Genomic DNA, 24,396 nt, shown 5'->3' on the forward strand with positions numbered 1-24,396 from the left:
TTTAGGTGCGGGGCCGAGATCCTATGCCCTGGAGGCGCTGGAGTCATTGCTCAGTCAACGGTCTTGTTATACATTTATACACAGCATACAGCGACTAGTGTGGTTCTATGCAACTTGGTGTATTATGTACTAAGGGTTTCAAGAAATTTAACCAGAAGGGTATTCATTTTGATGTGTAAATTTGTCATTTTACAGAATTTTGGGGCACAACATTTTTTGGAGGGGAAAGTAAAAGTGATCCCCGTTACGATTTGAAAAGCCACAATTTTCCTCTCTCCTCCCCAATAAACTAAAAGTGATTTCTCCCCACGAAAACAACTTACCGCTGCCCCTATCAGTACCAATGATCCCAACTGCCCTCTCATGAACTCATAGTTTTGCGCCACAAATTAAAGTATACCGCCTTTCAGGTTCGTAAGGACTTTCTTTGAAAACATCCAGATATTAAGGTTATACGCCCAAAGCGCGCGTCGAAAACTGTCACTGAATGATGCAATTTGCAATCGTGGCTGGTATGATGCATTGCATAACAGACTTCAATTTGCAAACATCCAGATATCTCTGATATAGGAAAGTTACGCGCCCGAATGGTGCAAATTGTGGCTGGTACGACGCATTATTAAAGGGATGGTGTCGTTTGAACTATACTCAAAGGTTGTCAGGGACCCCTACGACCGATGTAACTACTGAATCTAGGGTATGGTGGCGATTAATGAAAGTTAAAACATGTTTGTTAACAATGAATAACGTAAAATTTAATGTTGCAGCTATCTTGACGTGATGTATCTAGATATAATGCATAAAATACAATGTTTGTAAACAATAAAGTCGCACTGGCACAGTTCCGACTACACCCTCCCTTTAAGCAAGTATGAGCCGATGTCTAAATTCAAAATCACATTGACCCTCCTATTGACCTCCCATCTGAGCGGGGTTTTATGCGTTTTTTTTAATTTGGATATTTCTTGAAAAAGTAAAAACAGAGGGAGTGGCGTCTGTGGTATAGGGCTGGAAAATGCGGCAACAATCTACCACATCCCCATTGCTCGGGGCGCCTTTTAGCAAAACTAGTGATACCGAGGGGTACACATAAGCAGGAGCCCTAAAGTGGAGCGAAGAATGGTGGCGCATATATACATGTTGTTTCATGATTCACTATGGCGTAGTTGTGATGGAATGACCTGACTTGATAATAATATGAAATAGCATGTGATACATATTAATAAGACTAAATATTGATTAACGTAACGACTTGGAGAGTATTCAAAATTGTTTAATCGAGCAGCATTACACTTGTAAACAGCACAACTATTTCTAGAGTATTCTGTGGGTAAATGATTTGAAATCCCTAGCAACATTTTGCTCCACGTCTTCTGGTACGCTTACTTTGGTGTACCAGGGGAAACAATCGCATAATACTGAATTTGTTACAGAACACATTCATTGCCCCTACCCTAAAAATAAATCGGTGTTTGCTTCTCAATTATTTGAAATCAGCATTTATCAGTTTAAAGTTCCAGTGTCTGTAATTTTTTATGTATTTCCGTCACTTGTGTTATGTTTTTAAATCATTGTTTCTTGTTCTGAATCAAACATAATGTTGAGAGGCCAATTGTACGTCTTATCAACACAGCCTGTGGGTGTAAAACGTGCAATGTTATTGTTGGCACGTGGATTAATGTCTGGAATCATTTAACAACAATGACATCGCTTGTCGTACACAAGGTACGATGTAGGCAAGGTTTTATATTTCAACTAGATGACAATGGGAAACGAGAAAATGTACTTCTTTTCAAGAACGCGAATAACGATATCTTTTGTCGAAGGCTAAATAACGAGTCTTACTCTAAAAAATTGAACAAGTGAGAATATCGCCAATAATGCATAACGTTTGATGAAATATAAGATTACAGATGACAGAAAGCATGTCAAATAAAGACAATTTCTTATCAACCATCCAAACATGATGTAGCTAGTGTTATGGAAATATCTCATATTTACGAGACCATGTAGTTATATCACTGGTCTAAAACTATATGCTCAAAGCAATATAAGCGACACAAAGCTAGTCTAGAGTTAGACAAATCGATCTGCAAAATATAATGCAAGAAAATATCAAATACAAACTTGGCATCAATCTGCAAAGGAATACCTAGCAAAACAGGCATCAATAAGAAGTATGTCATTCGAACGCAATATATGTCTGTCTTGTCATATATAGAGAGAGAGAGAGAGAGAGAGAGAGAGAGAGAGAGAGAGAGAGAGAGAGAGAGAGCGAAGAGAGAGAGAGAGAGAGAGAGAGAGAGAGAGAGAGAGAGAGAGAGAGAGAAGGAGGGAGGGGGTACGTTCCACAAATCATAAATATTCCGTACCCCACAACATTAATCCCTCTAATTTGTCTGAGCCAAGTGTGTTGGCTCAAGTCTGTTGTCGGCTTTCTGATGTCTTGACCGAACAAGCTGAATGAACACATCAGCAAACTCTTCCACGCTGATAGTGATATAATCGCCACACCCAGTAACAAGTGCGTATGCCCAAAGGTTATAAAAAGAATGCTTGCTGACGCCAAGCGACTAGTGGGCTAGTCTACTGTGTCTAGTTCTTTGCGTTCGCCCATAGCTTCCTTGATCAGTGCGACGACATCTTGTCTGTCCAAATTTGGCCCCAACAGGACTTCGATGAATTGCTCGACGGTTGAGCCACTGTGGCAGGACCATTGCTGTAGGAGGGCATCGCATGGGTTGTCCTTGCCCTTTAGTACCTGTACTTCGTATTGTGTATGCTCCAGCTCGCCTTGTAAAAAAGTACATTAAAAGTAGGTAGGTAATTACAATTAATCTATTAAGTAAATAAATGAACAAATGTACAGATAGTAGAAAAATAGCAAGTACATGAATATGCAAGAAAGTAAGTAGCTATTCTTTGCAAAAGGTGAATATACACTTGTTGAATTTCTGTTATCTGCTTCAGAGATAATGGTATGTTTGCTCGTATCTACTGTCGTGAAAGCGTGGTTACCAAAGTCTTAAGTGTGAGAAATATGATTGTTTCAGGTTTTAAATTGGACATTCTACCACCTTTTACATGCCAAAATTAGGAGAATTCGACCAGAATTAAAAATGTTTAGTGAGATTATTAACGCTTGCTATCCCTATTTCCCTGTAGAAAGGTCCATACCATAGAGCTATGGTTTTTGGCCAAAGCATTGTGGCGATGGGGTAAATTAAGCATTATTACGTACCGGCCAGGTCCCTCCAGTCACCGCGTACGGGTTGTTCTATGTTCATGCTGTTACAGATTTGTTTGTAGAGTGATGGAGGTAAATCCAAAATGCGCGTGTCCATGGAAATGCGGCACGGAGTTCGTATGAAATTTGCGTCCTAAAAGAAAACCATCGGTAAAAAAAATGTTAAAGTATCAACGTTGAATGTAGGTGTCGTAGACTGTATACAACAATTTACACTGCATGATTATGAAAGTAAAGCTTACATTGTGATCTTTAAAAACAATAAGCCTCAACCCATCGCAAACAAGAATCGTATATGAAACAGAGATATGAAAGAAAGAAAGAAAGAAAGAAAGAAAGAAAGCAAGAAGACAGAATCTACAATACTATTTTAACTATTTAATGGCAAAAGAAAGTCGTCTCGACGTTTGAACGGTTTGGTTACAAAAATATGGATACACTGGATTTTTAGATGCAAAACGAGCAATGAACTTATCGTAAGTAGTATGAAGTCGAAATCTTTCCGGTAGTAAATCCATTCTACATTGTGTCCTACAAAGGACAGAAGTGTACAAAATGGCATTCATCTTCCACAACTCACACATTTTCACTTTAAACAAAAGCAACATATTCTTTGTTCAGCTGGAATAATGGGTTTTGAATGCTTTCCGACTTCAATAGCTACTTTATGACTCGATAAGCTTAGTTTAGCCACGTCAAATTTAAAATTTCATAATTCTGATGGAAAACAAATATAATTCTGGTTCTAACAAAGACTTAAAATTTCTTTATGTATGAGGTCCCTGTGATTGGTGTAAACTGGCCGATTATTCTTGCCTATAACAGTCTTGCAATATCATTTGAAATGAACTTTCAAAAAAGTCCTTCTTTTCCCCAACAGTTGTTTAACCCAAACTATCCCAAACCCGTGTTTAAATCTTTTACTTTTGTTACCAAAGTTATCCTCCGAACAGAATCTAATATTTTTAAATCACAACAAGCTCTCGGATAATGGGTGGTGTTCATTTCTATAAGTTTTAACAAATGGGAAAGGCAACGCTTCATATATACATGACAAAGGAAACCTCCAACATTCACCGAAAAGGACGTCTGAGTTTACACTTGAATTTACACCTAATAGAAAAAGACAAAACTAAATTAAACTCTCTCAATATCCAAACAGTATTAAAATCCCCAGATTTCAGCACCGTAACAGATCACAGGCACAACTGACGTGTCACTTCTTTTATAGGTAAACCTTCTAACTTCTCGATAACTATTTCAATCCGATACAATGCCTTTTTCCCTCTTGTTACTAATATATGTTTGGCAATTAAAGAGATTAAATCGCAATTACCTATATTCAAACTGGCCACCATCCCTTCCTGTGTTTCTTACTTCAAGAGCTTTAAACTAAGACCCCGCAAGAGGTAGATCAGAAAAAATTGAGAGCCCAAATATCTGTCTACCTTCAGTTTAAAGATTGCTAAATTCACGCAAGCATTACGGAAATGCTACATTCAAAGTCGACTTAAGTAGAAATGGCGATGCCAATGATGAATTCTTAACCTCTCGTCTTTTTATATAAAAGGGGCGCTGCACCCAACGCAGTGTATTTTGCTCAAAAATATATTTTTTGCAAATATTATATTAAACTTTACTAAATTTGTTAACCAACGATTAAAATATTGGTTGGGTTCATCTTTTTAGCATGTCAAGCAGTTGTAAGTTGCGTGATAAAGAAGTGTTAATTTATGCAAGTGTATGCAAATCATCCGATTTTCTGGCTTCCTTTTTCTCCCAATCTCAAGGTTTCCAAAGAATTTAACTCTGGATTCAATTTCTTGAAATTTTCACATTATATTCTTAAAATGCTAACTAACAAAACTACTATTTTTTCGCAATAAAGTTCTTACATTTTGAATAAGAGGCATTTTAAATTTGCTTATCGTGATTTTAATCACTTTTTTGAGTGTAAGTCTTTTAACCAATGCCATTTTAGAATGAGGATAGAAAATGCGAAATCAAATAGTAGTTTTTTCTACGTATACTCTTCTTTCAAGCGAAATATTACATTTCAGAAAAGTGTCAAGTTTTTGACTTAAATTAATTTTTAGCATGAATACCAAAATTGAGGTTTTGTACCCCAAATCTACACCTCCTTCAACCTTCGAGTAAACTATTGCTACCATACTTAACCCACAGTCCCTCTGTGCTTAACCTTAGATTCTCTGCTTTTTGAAAATATAATAATGCGAGGGGTTTTCTTGTCATCTTTGATGTGAAATATAGCTTTGAAAAAACTGTTTGCAACATGCAGCTTCACCTTAAATCGCCACCTGAAATGTGTGCTTTTAAATACCGATACACACCGCGCCGATGCATGTGTTACTTATTGTCCTTGTTTGATGAATTAATTAGATATTACACGACTTTTTGAGGCTAAGTGTGCTAGCTGAATAAGCTTTTGACACCCCTCCTTGTTGTAATGGAAACTTCGTGTCTGCCACATGAAAGTATTCTTTGCGTTGAAAGTTCAGGCGGTGGTGGGTTCTATACGGATACGTACCCTCATACTAACCACTAAATTATAACAGGACTCAAAAATTTTGCTAACACAATGTATTTCTCAGACTCGAGCTCTATACTGACGACACGTTTCTACAAATTTCGACATATAAATTTTGACCGAAGGAGAAATACGTTCTATGTTTACATAGAAGAGCACAATGAAGATCGACACAAAAAAGTTCCCACGCACCAAAATTGATAACCTGGACGCGGGTTGTCGTGAAATATTTTCTATTCTATTCAGAGACTACAAACTTTGCTTGTGCATGTGTTAAAATGTCTTTGTCATAAATATAACTAATAGCCTTTTATTTCTCAGAAGGCGGGAGGAGCGTTCAGAAGTGAATACTATTTCACTGACAGGTAGGAACGGAAACTAACTAAGAATGATTGACTATCTCCTATGACAAACTTATTTCATCTTCCAGTATAAAGAGAGAATTTTTTTACCTTTGATTTTCTGCAGAACCCCTCAAAATTAAAGCGACGACCTTCACACTGGTATTCCACTGGTCTGTTTGGTAGTGGTAATGCCTTGTCTTCAGAAGCCAGTTTTACGATATGGAGAAGGTCTAGTTTCGAAAGGCAAATGTGATCCTTGTTCGAGCATGAAACGCCGCAGATATATTTCATATATTTAAAGTCTCTTTGTCTTATTGCTTCAAGCTGAAACAGAAACCAATCCAGAAACCTCCATGCTTTAGTATTGGATGTCCGTTGGACGGTGACTTTGACCAGCGGCTGCTGTGGCGATTCGTTCACAAGTTCAAGTTTGTAATTTAAATCTTTATCGAAGAGGAACTTGCCGGCATTGTAGTAGACATTCCGAGTTGTCACTTGTAAGGGAGCAACACCAACCCTGAAACAGCGGGCAAGCAGACGGGAAAATACACCTTCGGGTAAAAAGCCACAGAAATCAATATAGTAAACATCTTTATCTCCGTTTACTGACAACCTATCTTCGTCCTTTCCAGTAGCCACATAAAGAGGCAACAAACAAGGTACCAGATACAATTGGTTTTCGACTTCAAACTCATGTGGAATAAGGCACATCAAATCATAAGCTTGTAACAAGGACACTGCCATTTCTTTGGACACCTTCATTGGTTCTACGATGTGGCTTACTAAACGACTATTAGCAATTCCAGTTTTTTCAAGCTTCCTCCAAAATGGCGCCACCCTGTGATATCTCTTATGAAACGGAGGAATGTTAATCAGATTCTTCATAATATCAACAAGAACTTGAGGATCAAATATGATGAAATTCTTGAGAGTTTCATCTTCTGCATGGAAGATTATTTCTCCGGCTTTGTGAAAGAAGCCAAGCATTAACTCAAATTCTAATGAATCATTGATTTTGCAATTTTCCTGGGCAAACTCATACACTTCTCTGTATCCACAGATGGCATATTCCAGGCCAAATTTACTTGCGGTCTTCCGCTTACTCTTGATTAACTCGTAGAAATGGAGGTATTTCAGAGGAAATTCTGCTTTCATGTACTCTGCCTCTTGGCTCTTTTCTGAGATGCAATTTCTAAGTTTCCGCGCATCAGTGTCTAAAGGTTTTGAATTCTCTATGGGGAAAATCGGGGTGCCATCATCGTTCATGACAAGCCGGTCACAGAAAAAGTCGTAAAGTTTTTTGTGGAAATACGACGAAAGTTCATTCCGCACAGACGCAGTTACACTATCCCTGTGTGTGCCAACAAGGAAAATGACAGCATCTTCATGTTTTGCGTGGGTACGAATTGAGTTCAACCAAAACAAAAGTCGTTGGAATTGTTCCTTCTTGTTTTTAGCTGCTCTTTCAAAATTGAAAACCAACAAATACACCGCGTGACTGGCGATAAAAATTTGATGGGTGGCGTGATAGAGCTGGTCTCCAGCGAAATCCCATAGACTTAATCTTGTTGCTAAGCGACTTGATCCAGCTGACTGCTCCTTCATGGCATCCCTAACATTTAAGATCGGGAATCTCTGAGTTCTCACTTTCCAAAAGACGTGCAACTCCATGACTGGGTGGGTCAGTACTGATGCGGTGAAAATAAGGATGGAGACCGTTTTCAAAGTTGGAGAATAGAATTTCCATCCCATACTAAAGCCGAGTACAAAACCTAGCATTATGCCAACAACCTTTTTCAGGAAATAACCGGAACCAAATTTCTTATCCAAGTCTCTTCCTAGAAACTCTCCTGTCAATTTACCACTCCATAGCAACATGCCAAGGATGAAAGGTAAAACTATTGGCATATTTGTTGCACTCACAGAAAGGAACACACTGAGTACCAGGAAAAATGAAATGACACCCATGATTCCTCGTGGAAAAATCCACGGATGGTTACTTGTTATGACATCCCAGTATCGGTATATGCATATGCCAGCAAGATCACCTACTATGGAAATTACCGCTTCCAGAGTACTTGTAAAGTTCACACTTAGGTTTGATAGCTGTAATTGATCCAGGGATGTTAACTGACCTGGGGAAGCGAGTAGACAAAGGCCAAATGCTATTCCTGCTCGACACCCATACCCAAAAAAGATGCCCAGAATGAAACCAAAAAAGGTGAAGGCAACACAAAAGACAAAGTAGTTGGCCAATGGCCAGTGAAAACAGACATTGTCGAGATAATTCAGAATGGCATTAGGTGTGACACTGCATCTGAAGCAAATGTCGACTGCCATCATGATAGCTAGACTTGTCCCGTAACGATAGGCGTTGAGGACATCTCCGTTGCACACCACTATGATGGCGAAAAAGATTGTCCATTCAAGGAAAATAAAGCCGAACGGAAGTGTTGCTCCATACAGAATTGCGCTCAGTGTGAGGGGAATAATCACAAACATACTAATATATTGAACGTCACTGAGTGTCTGGTTAACCCGCTCTCGAAATGTCAAAGAACGTTTACCACTTTTGGTTTTTAATGTTTTTGGTGGAGACAGTGGCTCTCGTGTTTTATTTGATGAAGATTCCATCGCGGTCTTTGCTGTGTACCACGAAGCTCCGATTTCGAAATCGTTTTCATGTTGACTTTTGCTTTCTGTCCATGAAGAGTCGACTTCATTTGTTGTGCACATCCTGGTTTCTATTCCCTCTGTACTGGGCTCGTCTCCCTGGAACTGCTCACCCATCAGGAGTCTGCGCAGACTAGTTTTCCCAACGCGAGGGTCGCCAAGGAACATGACCTTGCTCCTGTTGAAAGGAAGTTTGCCATTATCTCCAGCTTTTTCGTAAATACTTTTCACTTCATCGTCACCAGATAGTACACCTAAGTTGAAGCTTCTTTTATAGTTGGAGAATCCGGCTAACCACTGCTGGAATTTACTGCCCATGTTCACTTTCCTCTTGATGAAGTCAACGTTTCAAGGAAAATTATTCTACCTGTTTGATATAGGAAATAAAAATGCACGCAAAATAAATATCATGCAATCGTTTGGGAAGGTTCTAATGCCTACTTCGGTGTGATATTATTATTATTATTATTATTATTATTATTATTATTATTATTATTATTACAAGTTTAGGGGCTATAAGTATTATATAGAAATCTAATAACAGTTCATTGAAGCTGTGTTGGAATTCTGAAAAAGAAGTGTTGTATATTTTAATTTTGTCAATAGGGGTGACTTCCAATTGTTTTACGTGCAGCGCAGAATTATGCATTATACTGTACGGAGAGAGGGGGATATCATTAGCCAAGGGGTAATTAAATGCTTGTCGGAAAAGTGACACTAAGCAGTTTACGCGATACCAGCAGGCCTAGACTTTTAACTTTTGTGCGAACTTTACGGATACACGTTCAATCGGTTCAATTTAATTTTGTTTTTAGTTTTCTTCCATCAAAAGTCACGACTATGAAAAAGATTTCCGATATAAATTAACAATCTCTCTCTCTCTCTCTCTGCAGTGAAATTGCTATGCTGCGACCAACGAACGAATATTCCCCACCCCCACGCCAACTCTAACATAACGTATCGTGTACTAATTCTTTCATAAACGTATCAATGTACCAATGTACAATGGATTCATTCTGTTGTATAATTTAAAACTTATTCAGACTTACTTCGTAAGCGTCATATTGGCATTGCAGAATAAACATTTTTCTGCATTTCGCATGTTTTGCCCTGGCAGTGTAATCTGGCAGAGACCCTGCGATTCGCGTTCTTCTCACACGCGTGCGCCCTTCAGAGACGCGACGCGAATCCCAGAGCATGCGCTATTGGGAGTGCGTGGCGTGACATTAGAACGTCTCCGATCTCGCGCTATCGTGTCGTTGGAATGTTGACAGAAACTGGAATTACTGCAGAGAATACTTTTCAGGATATCACATGTGAGTGTCTAAGGTACCAAGAAGGACGCTCAGGAAATCCTTTCAGAAAGTTCACGCCGCCTGTAGCCATTTTGTGGAGTATAAGCTTATAAGCTTACGTAACTCAGCACTGCAGGGTATACAGTATTTCTACTGACGGTACTGTACATATTGCCGGAAGATATGCGATAGAATTATGCCTCCTCCTGACAGAAGGGCCATGGCCTATTTGTAGCCCTGCTACACTATGTCTTAGTGCTGAAAAGGCCATGTTGTTGCCAGGTTGTCATGGCGACTTTTAAAATTTGCATACAACTCTGAGGGTTGAACGGGTTGTTAATGGGTCACAAAACTTTGGAGTCCCACTGTCGTCCATTATACCTGTTTCCTTGGGTATTAAAGGTGTGCAAGTATACACATTAAAAGACTAGAAAATTCACTTCATAGGCAGAATCTTGAAAAATAGCCTTTTTTTTGTCTGGTTAACGAAAAAAATACCACTGATCTAAAATATGCATGGGCTACAATCCACTGTCACTGGGCTACCAACTTCAGAAAATGGTAGCCCAAGTGGACTACCAGGGAAAAAAGTTAATTTCGAGCCCTGGGCAGTATTAAACATGAAACATTTAACTTGTAATATTTCCCCCTTGTCTTGGCCTGCTGGGTTTAAAAAAATGTTTAAAGGTATACAGGCACCATGTTCAAATTTAGCCGCTGCTACCATGGAAAGGGGAGATCTAGCTAATCATAAAGTTTATGGCCAGGCCAGGTCACACAAAAAATAATGCACCACTACATGGTCATAATTTTACTTTAGTTAAACAATCGGAAATAATTTGTCTTCATTATTCTTCCTGGAATGAGGCAAAGAAATCAAAATAAATTATTATAACATGAATATTAATACGTTGTTCATTATAATATATAAAATAAATAAGCACCAGTGAATTATGTTTTAAATAAAAAAATCTGTGCGCTACTGTAACTGCCTGTGATAAATAATGGTACACTGGGTGATAAGGGGAATTGGGTTCATAAAATTAATTGAGATACTAGTAGAATTAATTTTAAGCACATAAAATTAATTTGAAGGCATAAACATAATTCGATGCATAATGAGTTAGTACTGTACGATATAACACTTAGCCTATTTGGGATGACTGCATTAAACAAAATAAAAAATACTTCAAAAATTATTTCTGGTCTATATAAAATTAATTCTAACACACTAAAATTAACGGAAAATATAATTTTGACCAGAATGGCCCCAATATACATTATGTTTACTATTCATCCTAGAATGAAGGCAAAGAAATTACAATTATTATTATTATAGAACAAATTTCTTAGTTGTTACTTAGAAATCCATTAAATAAATAAAAAACAGTGAATAATGTTTTAGCATAGATCCTCTCGAGGGTCTATGGTTTAAAAAAAAAATGTGGTTCCAAAATGGTTACCAAGGCAACATAAAACAAAAATGAACATGGAGTTCATGCTGTGATAAATACACTAAGGAGAGCATTTGCATAGTAACTGGGATTACTTTTAATGGAATTTGGAAAAAAAATTGAAATTTTAAAATGCAAATAGGTTACTATGGAAACATAGGGCAGTAAAAATTGATATCATATTTTGTCTTTCTAACCCAAAATAACCCTTTGGTATAATATTTCTGTTGATTACTGGATTTTTACACTGATATTTGGTCTTTCTAACCCAAAATATCACTTTGATATTACACATTCTGTTGATTACTGGATTTTAGGTGAAATCTTAAAAAACTGGTAATTTTTACTCCTGAATGGTTGCCATGGAAACATCTCACATTAAAATGAGTGTGATATTTTTTGATGTGCAAACCAGAAAAACCCTTATGATCAAATTTTTACATCAATCAATCGTTCTTTAATAGGAATTAGGGAAAAAGTAACATTTTCAATCCCAAAATAGTTACCATAGCAACTCGAAACATTAAAATAATTCTGGTTTTTGTGTTCTCTGACCCGAACTCCCCCACTAGATAATTTTCATATAAAATCAAAGTAACTTTTCATGGGATATTAGAAAAACTGAAATTTTCAACCCCTAAAATGGTTACCATGGAAACATGGGGCAGTGAAATCGATATCATATTTGGTCTTTTCGACCCAAAATACCCTTATGGTGAAAATTTCACGGAACTTTAACCTATTATTATTCGCGTTATTATTTCTATATAATACTTATATTAATTATTGTACTTGGGCCTCAGCCCAAGTACATTTGTTTTCATTCCGTGGGAAAAAACTGTAAGGTATAACCATTTCTGGCTGAGACCAGGGAGGGCAAAATGTATTGGCTTCATCTTTCTTGGCATAATAAATGGCGTAATGATGTTAACTGACTGGAAGTGCTGCTCTCAGCCAGTCTTGAATAAGTGAGATGTGAATATAAATGCTTCTCTATCTGAGTTTTTGCCACAAAATCTTCTGAATATAATCAAAATGTGCATCGAAATGCAACAATTAATGTACCCTCCGTTTCCTAGGCGATGGCACGACCCTTGCTACACCCACTGGACGAGCCAAAGTGGGAGGGGTAATTTCGGTTTGGTCGAACAGGAGGGCTCGAGACCAGAATTTAACATTTAAACTTGAAACATGTTTAATCACTGACAAGATGTGGATTAGTGTTAATCAAAGAGAAGGTTTGAAAAGGAAAGGTTTTATATCCCGGACACTATGAAAAAGATTACGACTGGAAACTGTACCCCCGGTTGAGAATAGTAATGCCCACAGCGATGGAGAACACTTATCCTTGAGCTGAGAAAACCATTCCATCATTTCGAAATAGAGCTGCAGATTCGAGAAGCTCGTTAAAAATAGCTAGGTACACCCCAAAGGGGTGGTTTCGAGTCTTGAGGGCAAATTTCGCCTCCTTCATTTAGAAATCGTACGTTTGTTTTTCCAGGGGAACACATCATTTGACACAAAATTTGCATGAAAAGGGGTCGCCAGTAAGCACGTGGTCAAATCTGGCATAAGAAACAATATGAAATGTTGGGTAAAGCCAGTCCAAAATAAACTGATTTGAACTTTTGTGTTTTGTAATTTATACCACTGCAGTAACATGACCTTTTTTTGACAACATCACACAATGTAATACGTTTTGAAACTGAATACTCCGACGTATTCTGTGTCCCCTTTGCTAAAAAATACGGTATGCCGATTACCATGTAAGGAGATGATGACGTCAAGACAGATTTGTAGTGCGTTTGGTCTTGGATGGTGCACGAAGTTTTGTCGAGGTAGCTTGTGTATTTATTTCCTAAATGGGAGATATTAGGGTCGATCTAAAAGAAGGCCGGAAAATGTTATGATACTCTAAGCGAACTGAACTCCAATGCGAATGGTTGGATAATTTGGAGGATGTCTAGACTGATCTCGTCTCATTACGATTATTTGGCGGTCAGTATTGAATTTCAACTGCGTCACAAGTTTGCGTCAAACGGTCAACGAACGATATTTTAGAAATCTGGAGACATTGCACATCGCAGTTTTATTTTAGTATTTTATATTTTACAAAAGATGTAAGAAGCAATGATTTTGTTGAAAATTCTGAAAAAAATATAGGAAGATTTGATCGCGAACACATTTTCACTTGGGGTCAACTAGCCCTGCGTACGATGCTGTGTGTTCCGCTACAGCTAACCGCCCCGCTCACCACAGCCCTGCAAAGACCCGTACGTAGGGTCGGTGACTTCAAATCCATTTTGAAACTTGACGTAAAAAGCCAAATTACTGCCGAAATTCAGCGTTCTTGGGCCCAAGTCGTATCCCAGCCTACCTCAGCTACTCGATCGCTTCCAAAAATGACAGTCTTTTATTCACTTCTCGTAAATAACCGTCGATGTCGGCAACTCTCTCGCTAGCCCTGCGTACGATGCTGTGTGTTAGCTGTAGCACATAGCATCGTACGCAGGGCTAGGGTCAACATGGGGTCGCAGCCATGTTGCCTCAAAACTTATTTCTGTCTGCACTCAAAACTAAAAAATGTCGCATATGAACCTGAAAAATCGATGTAATTTGTCAAACTTCGGCGAAATTTCAGCCTATAGACAAAATTTCATCTAGGTAAGGTAAATTTATTGAAATTTGATCGACAAATAATCCTGAGCTTGAACGTGACAGCTCGCCTTCTCCGGGAAGTGATGCATCCGGCCAGCTGCCCATATGGCCGGGTGCATGAGATTGTTTTCAAGCGACGGCGGCAGACCGTACGGGGCTCTGGATATGAACCTACCGCCGGTGTAGCTGTAATAACTGTTGCGTTGTTTTTAATTACCACGGACGAAGTCCGAGGGGACTTATAGGTTTGGTCATGTCCGTGCGTCCGTCTGTCCGTTCACGCCTAGTACCCAACCCCATACAGATGCACGTCGATTTGTTTCACAATGCTATCAAATTTGGCCGTGTTAGAGGACTTTTTAGTTTACATCTCCATAGACTCCCATGTATAAGGCAGTTCTCCATAGACTCGTATATATGATGCCAAGAAAAATAAAAATTTAGTTTCTCATTGTATTCATATTGCCTAAAGGATGCAGTGACACAGTTTTTTTGTCCCCACGGATAAAGTCCAGGGGGCTTATAGATTGGCTCATATCCGTCCGTAAGTCCATCAGTGAGTCCATCGGTTCACGCAGATATCTCAGACATTTTGACAAAATATCATGTGACCTTGGTGACCTTTGACCTCAAATATACATTATTGTCCATAACTCAGTAACCACAAGTGCTAAACCTTTCATATTTGGTATGATGGGACACCTTATGACGCCACATATTGTACCCCATTAATTATGTGCATATCTAATTATGAGCGAGCCAATAGAGCAAGAGGTCTGATTTCTGGTACTAGTATATAGGGATAAGTTGACAATATAATTTGTTTGACAAAACTTCACGTGACCTCAATGACCTTTGACCTCAAATATACATATTTGTCCACAACTCAGTAACCACAAGTGCTACACCCTTCATATTTGGTATGAAAGGACACCTTATGACACCATATATTGTACCTCATTAATTATGTGCATATCTTATTTTGAGCGCGCCAATAGAGCTAGAGGTCTGATTTTTGGTATATAGGAATAACTTAGCAATACAGTTATTATGACAAAATGTCACGTGACCTCGACGACCTTTGACCTCAAATATATATATTTGTCCACAACTCAGTAACGACAAGTGCTACATCCTTCATAAATGGTATGATGGGACACCTTATGACACCACATATTGTACCTCATTAATTATGCGCATATCTAATTCTGAGCAAGCCAATAGAGCTGGATGTCCGATTTTTGGTATATAGGGATAACTATAGGGTAGAAATCTAAATATGCCCATCTAAATATTAGACATCTACCATCGAGAACAAAAGAAATTTGCTGTAATTTGAATATTTAAGGAGTTTAAGCAATTCCCGCTATAAATAAAGAACCCCTGCCTCAAACTCCACAAAAGTTGCTAGACATATTTTGCCGTTGTCATGCCATTGCTTCGTTTAATAACCAGTTAATCAAATGCCTCATTGACAGGAGGAAATTCAAGACCATATTTGAATAGTAGTATATATTGTCCTCAAAATTACTCTATCACGGCCCAAGTACTCATTGCCTTCAGCAATACTGCCTTGTTATTATTATTATTATTAAGACTTTGTTTAGGACTTTGCCATCCATATCATCATTACCATAAAAAGCTAACATAGAAGTTACTATGTGAGAAAATGATGGTTGAAATGAACACATTTGTCATAATTAAACAAAAGATAGGTTTTTGCATAATTTCATAATCTCAGATGTGAAACACAGAGACTCCCATACTTGTCGTACAATTGTGTTGCTGCATTTCATCAGTCGCTGTCTTAAACCATAAATTTGCTTTCTAAGCAAAGCATCGAAGTTATCAATGCTGTTTGATACGAACATGAAACTGGCACTACAATGTGTCCCGTACCCCAATAAGAGACTGACAGCATTATTGTAAGCGACTTTCAATTTTCTCACAACATTTACAGAGTAATTAAAACAAAGTGGACCTCCATACAGTTGATAGCAATACGTTTTGAAAAGAACGCACCTGGCATTAAAAGTACATCAAGAAAATTTTCTCAGGAGCATATTAGCTGCTATATACATAAAATGTTCTCATTTAGCGCTCAATGTCCTCATCATCCCTGAAAACATTATTTAAAACGTAACCTAATTGCTTTTTCTTTGTAACAAAATTCAATTTAACTCCTCCAAGATAGACAGGAGGAATGCGACGCACTCTTGAGGAGTCGGAAATAACAAACATGCAATTAGTTTTCTTGTTATTAAAAATGATATCGTGACTGTCACCATACCAACTACAAATATTGACCAACGTCTGAGTCCCTTTTACAAAAGGACTAATGAGACAAATATCATCGGCATACATTAGGTGGTTTATGCAAATTCCTCCGATGTTACAACCAGTTTTCGTCTTTGACAAAATACAGCTCAAATCATCAACATATACATTATTTAAATAGCTTAGGTGACAAAATCCAACCGAGTACCTTGCTTTACACCATTTGTAACAGAAAATGCATTAGACGGACACGAACCCCGGCGTATGAATATCTTCTGAGGTCTGTACCAATTAAAGAGAAATCTGACGATATAAATAATATAAACAGGAACCTTACGATTAGGTAGTTTTTTGAATAAAACCCAATTGTTTACCCTGTCAAATGCCTTAGAGACATCCATTAAAGTGATAATAAATTGATAATGCGAAGAAGCAAGTAGAGAATCAATATTTCTCAACAAAATTTTCCGTAATTACAAATTTCATTCCAAGTAATGTGTTCGTCTTATCGTTAGGCTATTCACTGCGATTTTGTGTCTGTTGCATGTGTACGGTGTGTTCTGTTATGTTTCAGGTAGAACGCGCCTCGGGGACAAAAATTCGGGCTTTCAAATTTTATCTATTCTCTTCTGATTTACCACTTGTAGGGGCTTATTTTTAGCTAACGTGTTCACACACGAAGGCTAATGTCGTAGCGATGTCTGTCTGTCCGTGTTTGTGTGTGAATTTGTCTGTCTGCCTGTCTGTTTGTCTGTCTGTTTACACGATAACTCAAAAACGCCTGAACAGATTCAAGTCAGATTTGGTAGACAGGTACCATTGTGCTCATGGTGAGGACTGATTACATTTTGGTTAGTGTGGCTTGCATATTAATGAAGTTATGAAATATTACTTTCATATTATGGTTTCCTATGGAGACAGTAATGACAGTGTCGGTATATATTAAGAAATACTGCACAAAATTTCATGAAACTTTTCACAGATGACAATCTCAGATCATTATGATGATCCTGTGAGTGTCATGTCAATTTTCTGCTCATTTGCATATTTAATGAACTTTTGTAATTAATGATACAACTCCGAAAGTCCTACACCAAATTTAATGATACTGGCTACAAACATTGATCTGATAGATATCTAATTGTCCTCAGAAGCATTTGGCAGTGTCAAGTTAATATACAGTTCATTTGCATATCTGATGAAGTTTTATAATCAATCATATAACTCCGAAATAACTGCACCAACTTTATCTGCTGCAAATACTGATCCGGAAGATATCTGACTGTGTTGTGAAGCATTTAGTAGTGTGAAGTTAATTAAGGGTTCATTTGCATATTCAACGAACTTTGTTATTAGTGATATCTCTAAAATTATGGCACCAAACTAGGTGGCCCTACTACAAACATTGATCTGATAAATATTTAATTGTCGCGCTTTGTAGTTAGCGATATAACTCTGAAATTATTGCACTAAATTTGGTGAAACCTGCTACAGATATTGATCTGATAAGTATCTGATTGTCACGCGAAGCACTGAGCAGTGTCAAGTTAATAAATAGCTCATTTGCATATTAAATAAAGATTTGTAATTAGTCATACAACTCCGAAATAACTGCACCAAATTTGATGAAATCTGCTGCAGATACTGAGTAGGCAGATATCTGACTGTTTTGTGAAGCGCCTAGTAATGTGAAGTTATTAAGAGTTAATTCGGTGAAATAAAAAATATCCATTTTTTTCCTACCTACCTACCCTACAAGTTTTAAAAAGCATGTTTTGGATCCACACAATATTAGGAGGGGGGGCTAATGTAAAATGTCGCAAAACAAAAATTACCATTTTGCGACATTGTCAAGCCTCCCCATCCCTGTCATGCGTACCGTAGCGATCAAGTTGCCTACTTCCGGGATACAATCTGCGATCAATTTGCCGTTACCCCGCACTCCTCTTCCCAATGCCCCGTTGGAAAACATTCAAAGGTGCATTACAGTTGACCGACGGTCTGCATAACTGACGTGTTTCTGTGAACGCAACTAGTGACTGTAAAAGGTATACAGTCACCTGTAATCTAAAATATGCCAATATATGGTCAAAGGGGAGTTCCTTGGTATTCAAAATGACCATGCGAGGGCGCTGTTTAAAAAAGCAGCCACCCGTTTAAAATCTGTGATTTGTTAGATTTTCTCTTTCCATGGTAACTGTGGCAAAATTGGAACTGGTTGACAGTAAATTGGAACTGGTGACTGTATACCTTTAAGTCACGGCTGCAGACGACGACACAAATATGAAATTTTACAATTGTGGTAAATGAAAGCACACTTTACAGTAATCGTGTACTTTTGTTTATCAACGTCATGAAATAAATCTAGAATTCCCTTCTTGATAATTCCCTCCTCAAAATTTTCTGTCAAACATTCACGCTGCATTACGTCAACTAATGTGCAGCGCCACTTTGGCGGGTTTCATCTGTGGTATATCGCGAAAATTGCACAGTTTTTTCGCGTCAGATCCTATCAGATCAATATACAGGTATAATAAAATAGATCATATCAAAAAGCAAATAAGAACCGCCCATTTCACTTTCGGAAACTCTTGTATTCACTTCCTTTCTTTAGGATATAATATGCGACAGATATGTCACCCTACTCGAGATCAATGATCGTTTGCCACGAGGAACTGCATCGCATACTTCCCTATTGTCAAGATTTGGTAGAAATACAACACCGTAGTTTATTTTAAAACTTCAGAACTAATCGAGTCTAATCGGCAAGAGTATGTGTATACAAGCTTCGGTAAAATTTAACATTATCATTGGTGTAGATTTGAATTTAGGAAACAAGCATTATTGACGGCAGGGGCGGAAGAGAAAAAAACAGGGTGTTGAGGGGCCTTAAAACTTCAAGAGTACCATCAGGGGTCCTCCAACTTTTCACTCAATGCCAATCATACCGCTAAATCCACTCTGAACAGGGCAGAAAACAAATCTTTCATAAGCCAGTTTTCTGGGCTATCCAATGAAACAGCCGTGTTTCGATGAGTGGTGAACATTTACAGTTTGTGCTTGTGATCACTGAAATGTTGATTGTCAAAGTATGGAAATGGGAAATTCTAAAATCAAATTTCTCGTACACAATTGCCCTCTCAACCACTGTAGTCTACTGAATTACTGTCACATCAGTTTTCAAATATACATAAATGCACGGATATTTCCAGTTTTGTATTGAAAAAATGTTCATAGTTTTCACCATAGAAAACCATAGTGAAATGACATTTTTGGGAGAAATTCCAAAATCTAATTTCTTGTACCCACTTGCCTACTCAACCACTGTATTCTAGTGAAGTACTTTTATATCAGAATCAGAGATACATAAATGCACAGATATTGCCAGTTTTGTATCGAAAAAGTTGTTCACAGTTCATTGCACCATAGACCAACCATGTTAAGTGAAATGACACTTTTGGGTGAAATTCCAAAATCAACTCAAGTTCTTGTTCACATATACACTTCTGATAACCATAGCCTAGTGAAGTACATTTATATCAATTGTCAAACATATATAAATGCACCGTTATATCTAGTTTTATTTGGGGACGACATTGTTCAAAGTTTACAGTATAGACTACCACACACAGTGAAATTACACTTTTACGCAAACTTGATCATCAAATTTCTTATGTACAAATGCACTTTAAATTATCGTACTCTTGTATGTAGATTATGTTAACAAATATAATATATATATATATATATATATATATATATATATATATATATATATATATATCCCATGAAATTTTTGTGTTTGACGTCATCGTATACGAGCCGTACAACTTCGAGCTGAGGGCAAGAAGTTGTACAGCTCCGCGAGACCCACGAGTATATAATGACGTCAAACAGAGAAAAATCCGTGGGGTTATATATTTATCACATGAACAGTCTTCTTACTGTTCACTTGATGTGTATGGATCAAAATCATTATTGAAGATTGCAAAAATATTGTCGCGATCTTGGTTTTATTTCCCGGAATTACTTTCATTTAACGAGTAAAACGGCCCATCACCCTGGTGCAAATATTTTTATTTCCCGGAATTACTTTCATTTAACGAGTAAAACGGCCCATCACCCTGGTGCAAATATTTGCTGGGTACTTTCATTCATAAATCTGATCAAGTTGAAATCTTGATACACCGAATGCCATCTTAACCAATTGGACATAGGGATTCGACCACGTGAACTTGTCAATCATTGTCTCGCGCCCTCACAAGGCCGAAGCTTTAATGTCCAAGAATCTTTGCCTTACCAACTTCCGAGCTAATAGTCAGTGTCTCACTTGGAAGTCTTCATGTGAGGTTCAAGCTCTGCCGTATATACCACGAGCTGAAGTAGATGATATATTACTTGGCACAATAGGAAAGGTTGTGATTTTAATATTGAAATCGTCCCTTTTGTCATACAGCTTTGTATGTAGTGTATTTTGTCTAATTTCGAAAAATGTGTTTAAGTATGATGCGGCGTCCACATTTCAGTTGTTTCTTTGATTTCCAAGTCATCCGGGTATATTGTAAAACGTCATATACATAAATCATCCAGACCTTTTGTTTACATTACAAAGCGAATGGAATGGGAAGATGTCATCTGAACTCTGCTCAAAGGTTGACAGGGACCCCCTACATACGACCGATGCAAACACTGTATCTTGGGTACGTTGGCGATGGATCACAGTTAAAACATGTTTGTTAACAATGAATATCGTAAAATTTAAATGTTGCAGCTATGTTGACGAGATGCATCTAGATATAATGTATAAAATACATTGTTTGTAAACATGAAGTCGCACACGCGCAGTTCCGACGACACCCGTTACAGTTGTTGGAACGTGTGACTTCAATCATGGATGTACAAAAATAGATGCAGCAACATGATCCATTATACAGCAAACTGTCTCAAATAAAAGATTGTGTTTCCGGTTACATGCCTTCACTACATGCAATCTTCCAACCCCAGATTTGTTTGCGCATTGTGAATAATCGTGGAAGATTTTACGAAAATTTCGCCTTTTTGGATGGCTTGAGCCCCGTTGCAAATAAAGGAATTTTAAAATCTATTCCCGAATAGCCTACTCAAGTTCCTGTAAGGCAAGGCGTGTTATGGTACCGAAACACTTTTTGCGTCGAACAACGAAAACGTTAAGGAAACAATCGAAGACATTACCAACCTTAGAAATGCTTCAAATGGGCGGCATGGCACTGCACAAGAAACGACATGTTAAGGAAGAAATACGGCTATGAAATCGCGTGACGAAGATTTATAATCAGAGTAAAAGATCTTCCCTGACTGGCAAAGGTTAAGCCTGTCCCGAGAAAAACACGCTGTGGCAGACAATATGTCTATAACTCTTCCGCATAGCAATGGCGTTAGGAGAGAGTCTCACTTCTTTATTTACGCGGGCTCTCATTCGAAAAACGCAGAGATATAATGGTTGAGGTCACTGTTATGGTTACTTGCAGGCACCGTGTCTACCAGCTATGACATTTTCAGTTGACTACAAACACAAAGCAGTTTGTCCAACAAATGATGTGTTCTCTCTGTAACAGTATTAGAGACCAAAAAATGCACGCATTCCGTTTGTTCTTTAAGCTAAGAGACACACCCTCTCATAAAATCACACTGGTAGGCCCTATAGTTGTTCAGTGTTGTTACCTTTGAATGTTGCACAAACTTATGGTGGCAAGTACTCAAAACGGGTATCTTACACGTCTGCATGTTCCAGACCAAAGAAGAGTTCCCGTCACAAGTCGTCACATTCTCGCATCACCATTGTTATTTAGAGTACGCATGTGTAAAACTCGAATGATCAGTATCGTTGCGCGTCAGAAATGCAATAAAAGTCTTGCCAAGCATCCTTCCGAATTGTGCAAATATCAGCTTTTATTGTCTCCATATTGAAGATAGTAAATACATGAAGCCCAGAGTGAGATATCAGTTTGGGACGTCAACTTGAGCGCATCAGTTTTCCTTACATCAATACAAATCTTCTCGAGCGAAACATACCGTGTTAAATTTTCGTAGATAGTATTTAAGTTCCTGTTTTCAGATTGAACGCGAACACGGTAGGACCCAAAGTAATCTGATAGTGGAAATGTGATCATGGCTACTGCAGCAAACAGTATACTAGTATTGCCATACCTGTTTTATATAGTATAGTTTTTCTCTCACTTCCAGTTGGATAGAGGAACAGATTATCCACTACCGTTTGCTTCTTGTCGTTGAGGCGCCAAAGTGTCCGTATATCTCTACTCCTAAATTTGGAATGAGCTGTTTTTGCAAGGAGTTTGTTCAGACTATGGTGTCGAAACACTAACTGTAGTCGCCATCATTACATGAAATTAACATATGACCTGCGTGGGATATTTCTATCGAGTATCTCTCTGCATAGGTCGTAAATTAAATTGTCAAATCAAACGCACCGTTGAGGTATGAAGCAAATGGAGTCGGACTTTCTATCGTAAGCGCCATTTTCTGTTTGTCGTCTCCTTTAGAAGATAAGCAGAAGTCAAGCGGAGATGTCTCCTATGGAAGCGGAGGTGCCCTTTGGGCGGAGGGGATCCGAAGGTGCACGCACATATTCAAGTTAAATTTCTGTGAGATTATAGGCAAATTCTTACGTTGTTACTTTCTTCGACTCGTATACCTCTCTGTCGAAGTGTAACAATGGGGAAATGGTGAGGTAACCCGCCAGAAGAGAATCAGATATATTTGTCTGTTTAGGGAGTTGGAAAGAACGGTAGAAAAATCTGCAAATATTGTGTAAGGAATTACTTGCTATCACGCTCATTTGTGGAAAAGAGATGCATTCACCTGTAGGAAGAAAGCAATGTATGATTATTGAGGCAAACTAGTATGCATGCTGTACAAACTCTAACCCCGTTCCCAAAACCCAGTCCAATAATAACGTTTGCAAGTTTTGAAATGTGAAAACAATGAACGTCAGCATCCTTACCACCTCCTCCAAAGAGCTAATGGTCGATATCCCACGATACAGCACCAGTCTCGCCAACAATGTTCCAAGTTTAACCGATATACCATTGCAAGTCTACGCTTTCATTTTAGGTTATGTGAAGTATGGATACTTGAACGTTGATTCGGTATATTTCGGATAGTATTTTCCTCAGACTGTTGCTATGCTACAGTTTTGACTTCCTCTTTGGCAGACTTGTAAAGATAAAGTTGCATTCCTTGATGTGCAAATTCCTGTTTCTCGTGTCAGTGACCACGCCCCCTCCTTGAAATCATTTGTTCGTGTGTTTGCTTGCAAAATAACGAAGGCTCTACCATAATATCACGCGGAAATCATCGAGTTATCAGTGTGTATATATTCAAGAGGCAATAGCCGCAACTACCCTTGACAGTATTTAGCCTACTTTATCTTTATTCTAAAAGACAGGCACACCTGTTAAAGATAGGGACACTATCTTTGGTAGTGGATGAGGGGGGGCGGGGTCTATCTTTTTCATAAAACGAATATTACAAGAATTTTGACTGCATCAAACTGTAAAAACTGAACTGTCCTTACAGTTGAGATTGCGGTTAATCGTTGAGTTTGAAGCAGAGTCATAGTGGTTTATCAATGTCCTTGCAAGATTCGTTGTATATTGTTCTCCGTAATATTGTTGTTGCCTGTGTGTATTTAAGTGTGGGGGCCGAGGCCCTATGCCTAAGGCGCTGGAGTCATTGCTTAGTTCACGGTCTTGTTACACATTAATAAACAACATACAGCGACTAGAGTTGTTCTCTGCAACTTGGCTTAGCTCAATAAATAATAATGTGTATTTAGTACTAAGGGTTTCAGGATATTAAAAAGAGGGGTTTTCATTTTATGTGTAAATTTGCATTTTAAAGA

The 24,396-nt window shown here is 38.1% G+C and overlaps 1 protein-coding gene across 2 annotated transcripts; it reads right to left on the bottom strand.

Annotated features, from left to right (window-relative positions):
- Positions 1 to 781: 781 nt before the first annotated feature.
- On the bottom strand, positions 782 to 23,719 carry LOC139138373 (uncharacterized). Of its 2 annotated transcripts, none has more exons than XM_070706725.1 (4): positions 23,497 to 23,719; positions 6,248 to 9,179; positions 3,242 to 3,380; positions 782 to 2,793 (listed from the first exon to the last, which is right to left on the bottom strand). In XM_070706725.1, the coding sequence occupies exons 2-4, from the start codon at positions 9,128 to 9,130 to the stop codon at positions 2,582 to 2,584; spliced, it is 3,234 nt and encodes a 1,077-aa protein (XP_070562826.1). In that variant the 5' UTR covers positions 9,131 to 9,179; positions 23,497 to 23,719; the 3' UTR covers positions 782 to 2,581. The 2 variants fall into 2 exon arrangements, with proteins under 2 accessions (XP_070562826.1, XP_070562825.1); XM_070706724.1 differs by lacking the exon at positions 23,497 to 23,719 and adding an exon at positions 22,683 to 22,845.
- Positions 23,720 to 24,396: the final 677 nt, after the last annotated feature.

This window comes from Ptychodera flava, chromosome 8, assembly GCF_041260155.1.
Source record: "Ptychodera flava strain L36383 chromosome 8, AS_Pfla_20210202, whole genome shotgun sequence".
Lineage (NCBI taxonomy): Eukaryota > Metazoa > Hemichordata > Enteropneusta > Ptychoderidae > Ptychodera > Ptychodera flava.

What these genes read in the sequence shown, in the direction of transcription:
- LOC139138373 (XM_070706725.1), bottom strand. Translation starts at nt 9,130, where the DNA reads ATGGGCAGTAAATTCCAGCAGTGGTTAGCCGGATTCTCCAACTATAAA. An exon ending in GGTTCTGCAGAAAATCAAAG is followed by an intron (nt 3,381 to 6,247) that starts GTAAAAAAATTC and finishes GTTTTCTTTTAG; the next exon opens with GACGCAAATTTCATACGAAC. An exon ending in TGACTGGAGGGACCTGGCCG is followed by an intron (nt 2,794 to 3,241) that starts GTACGTAATAAT and finishes CTTTTTTACAAG; the next exon opens with GCGAGCTGGAGCATACACAA.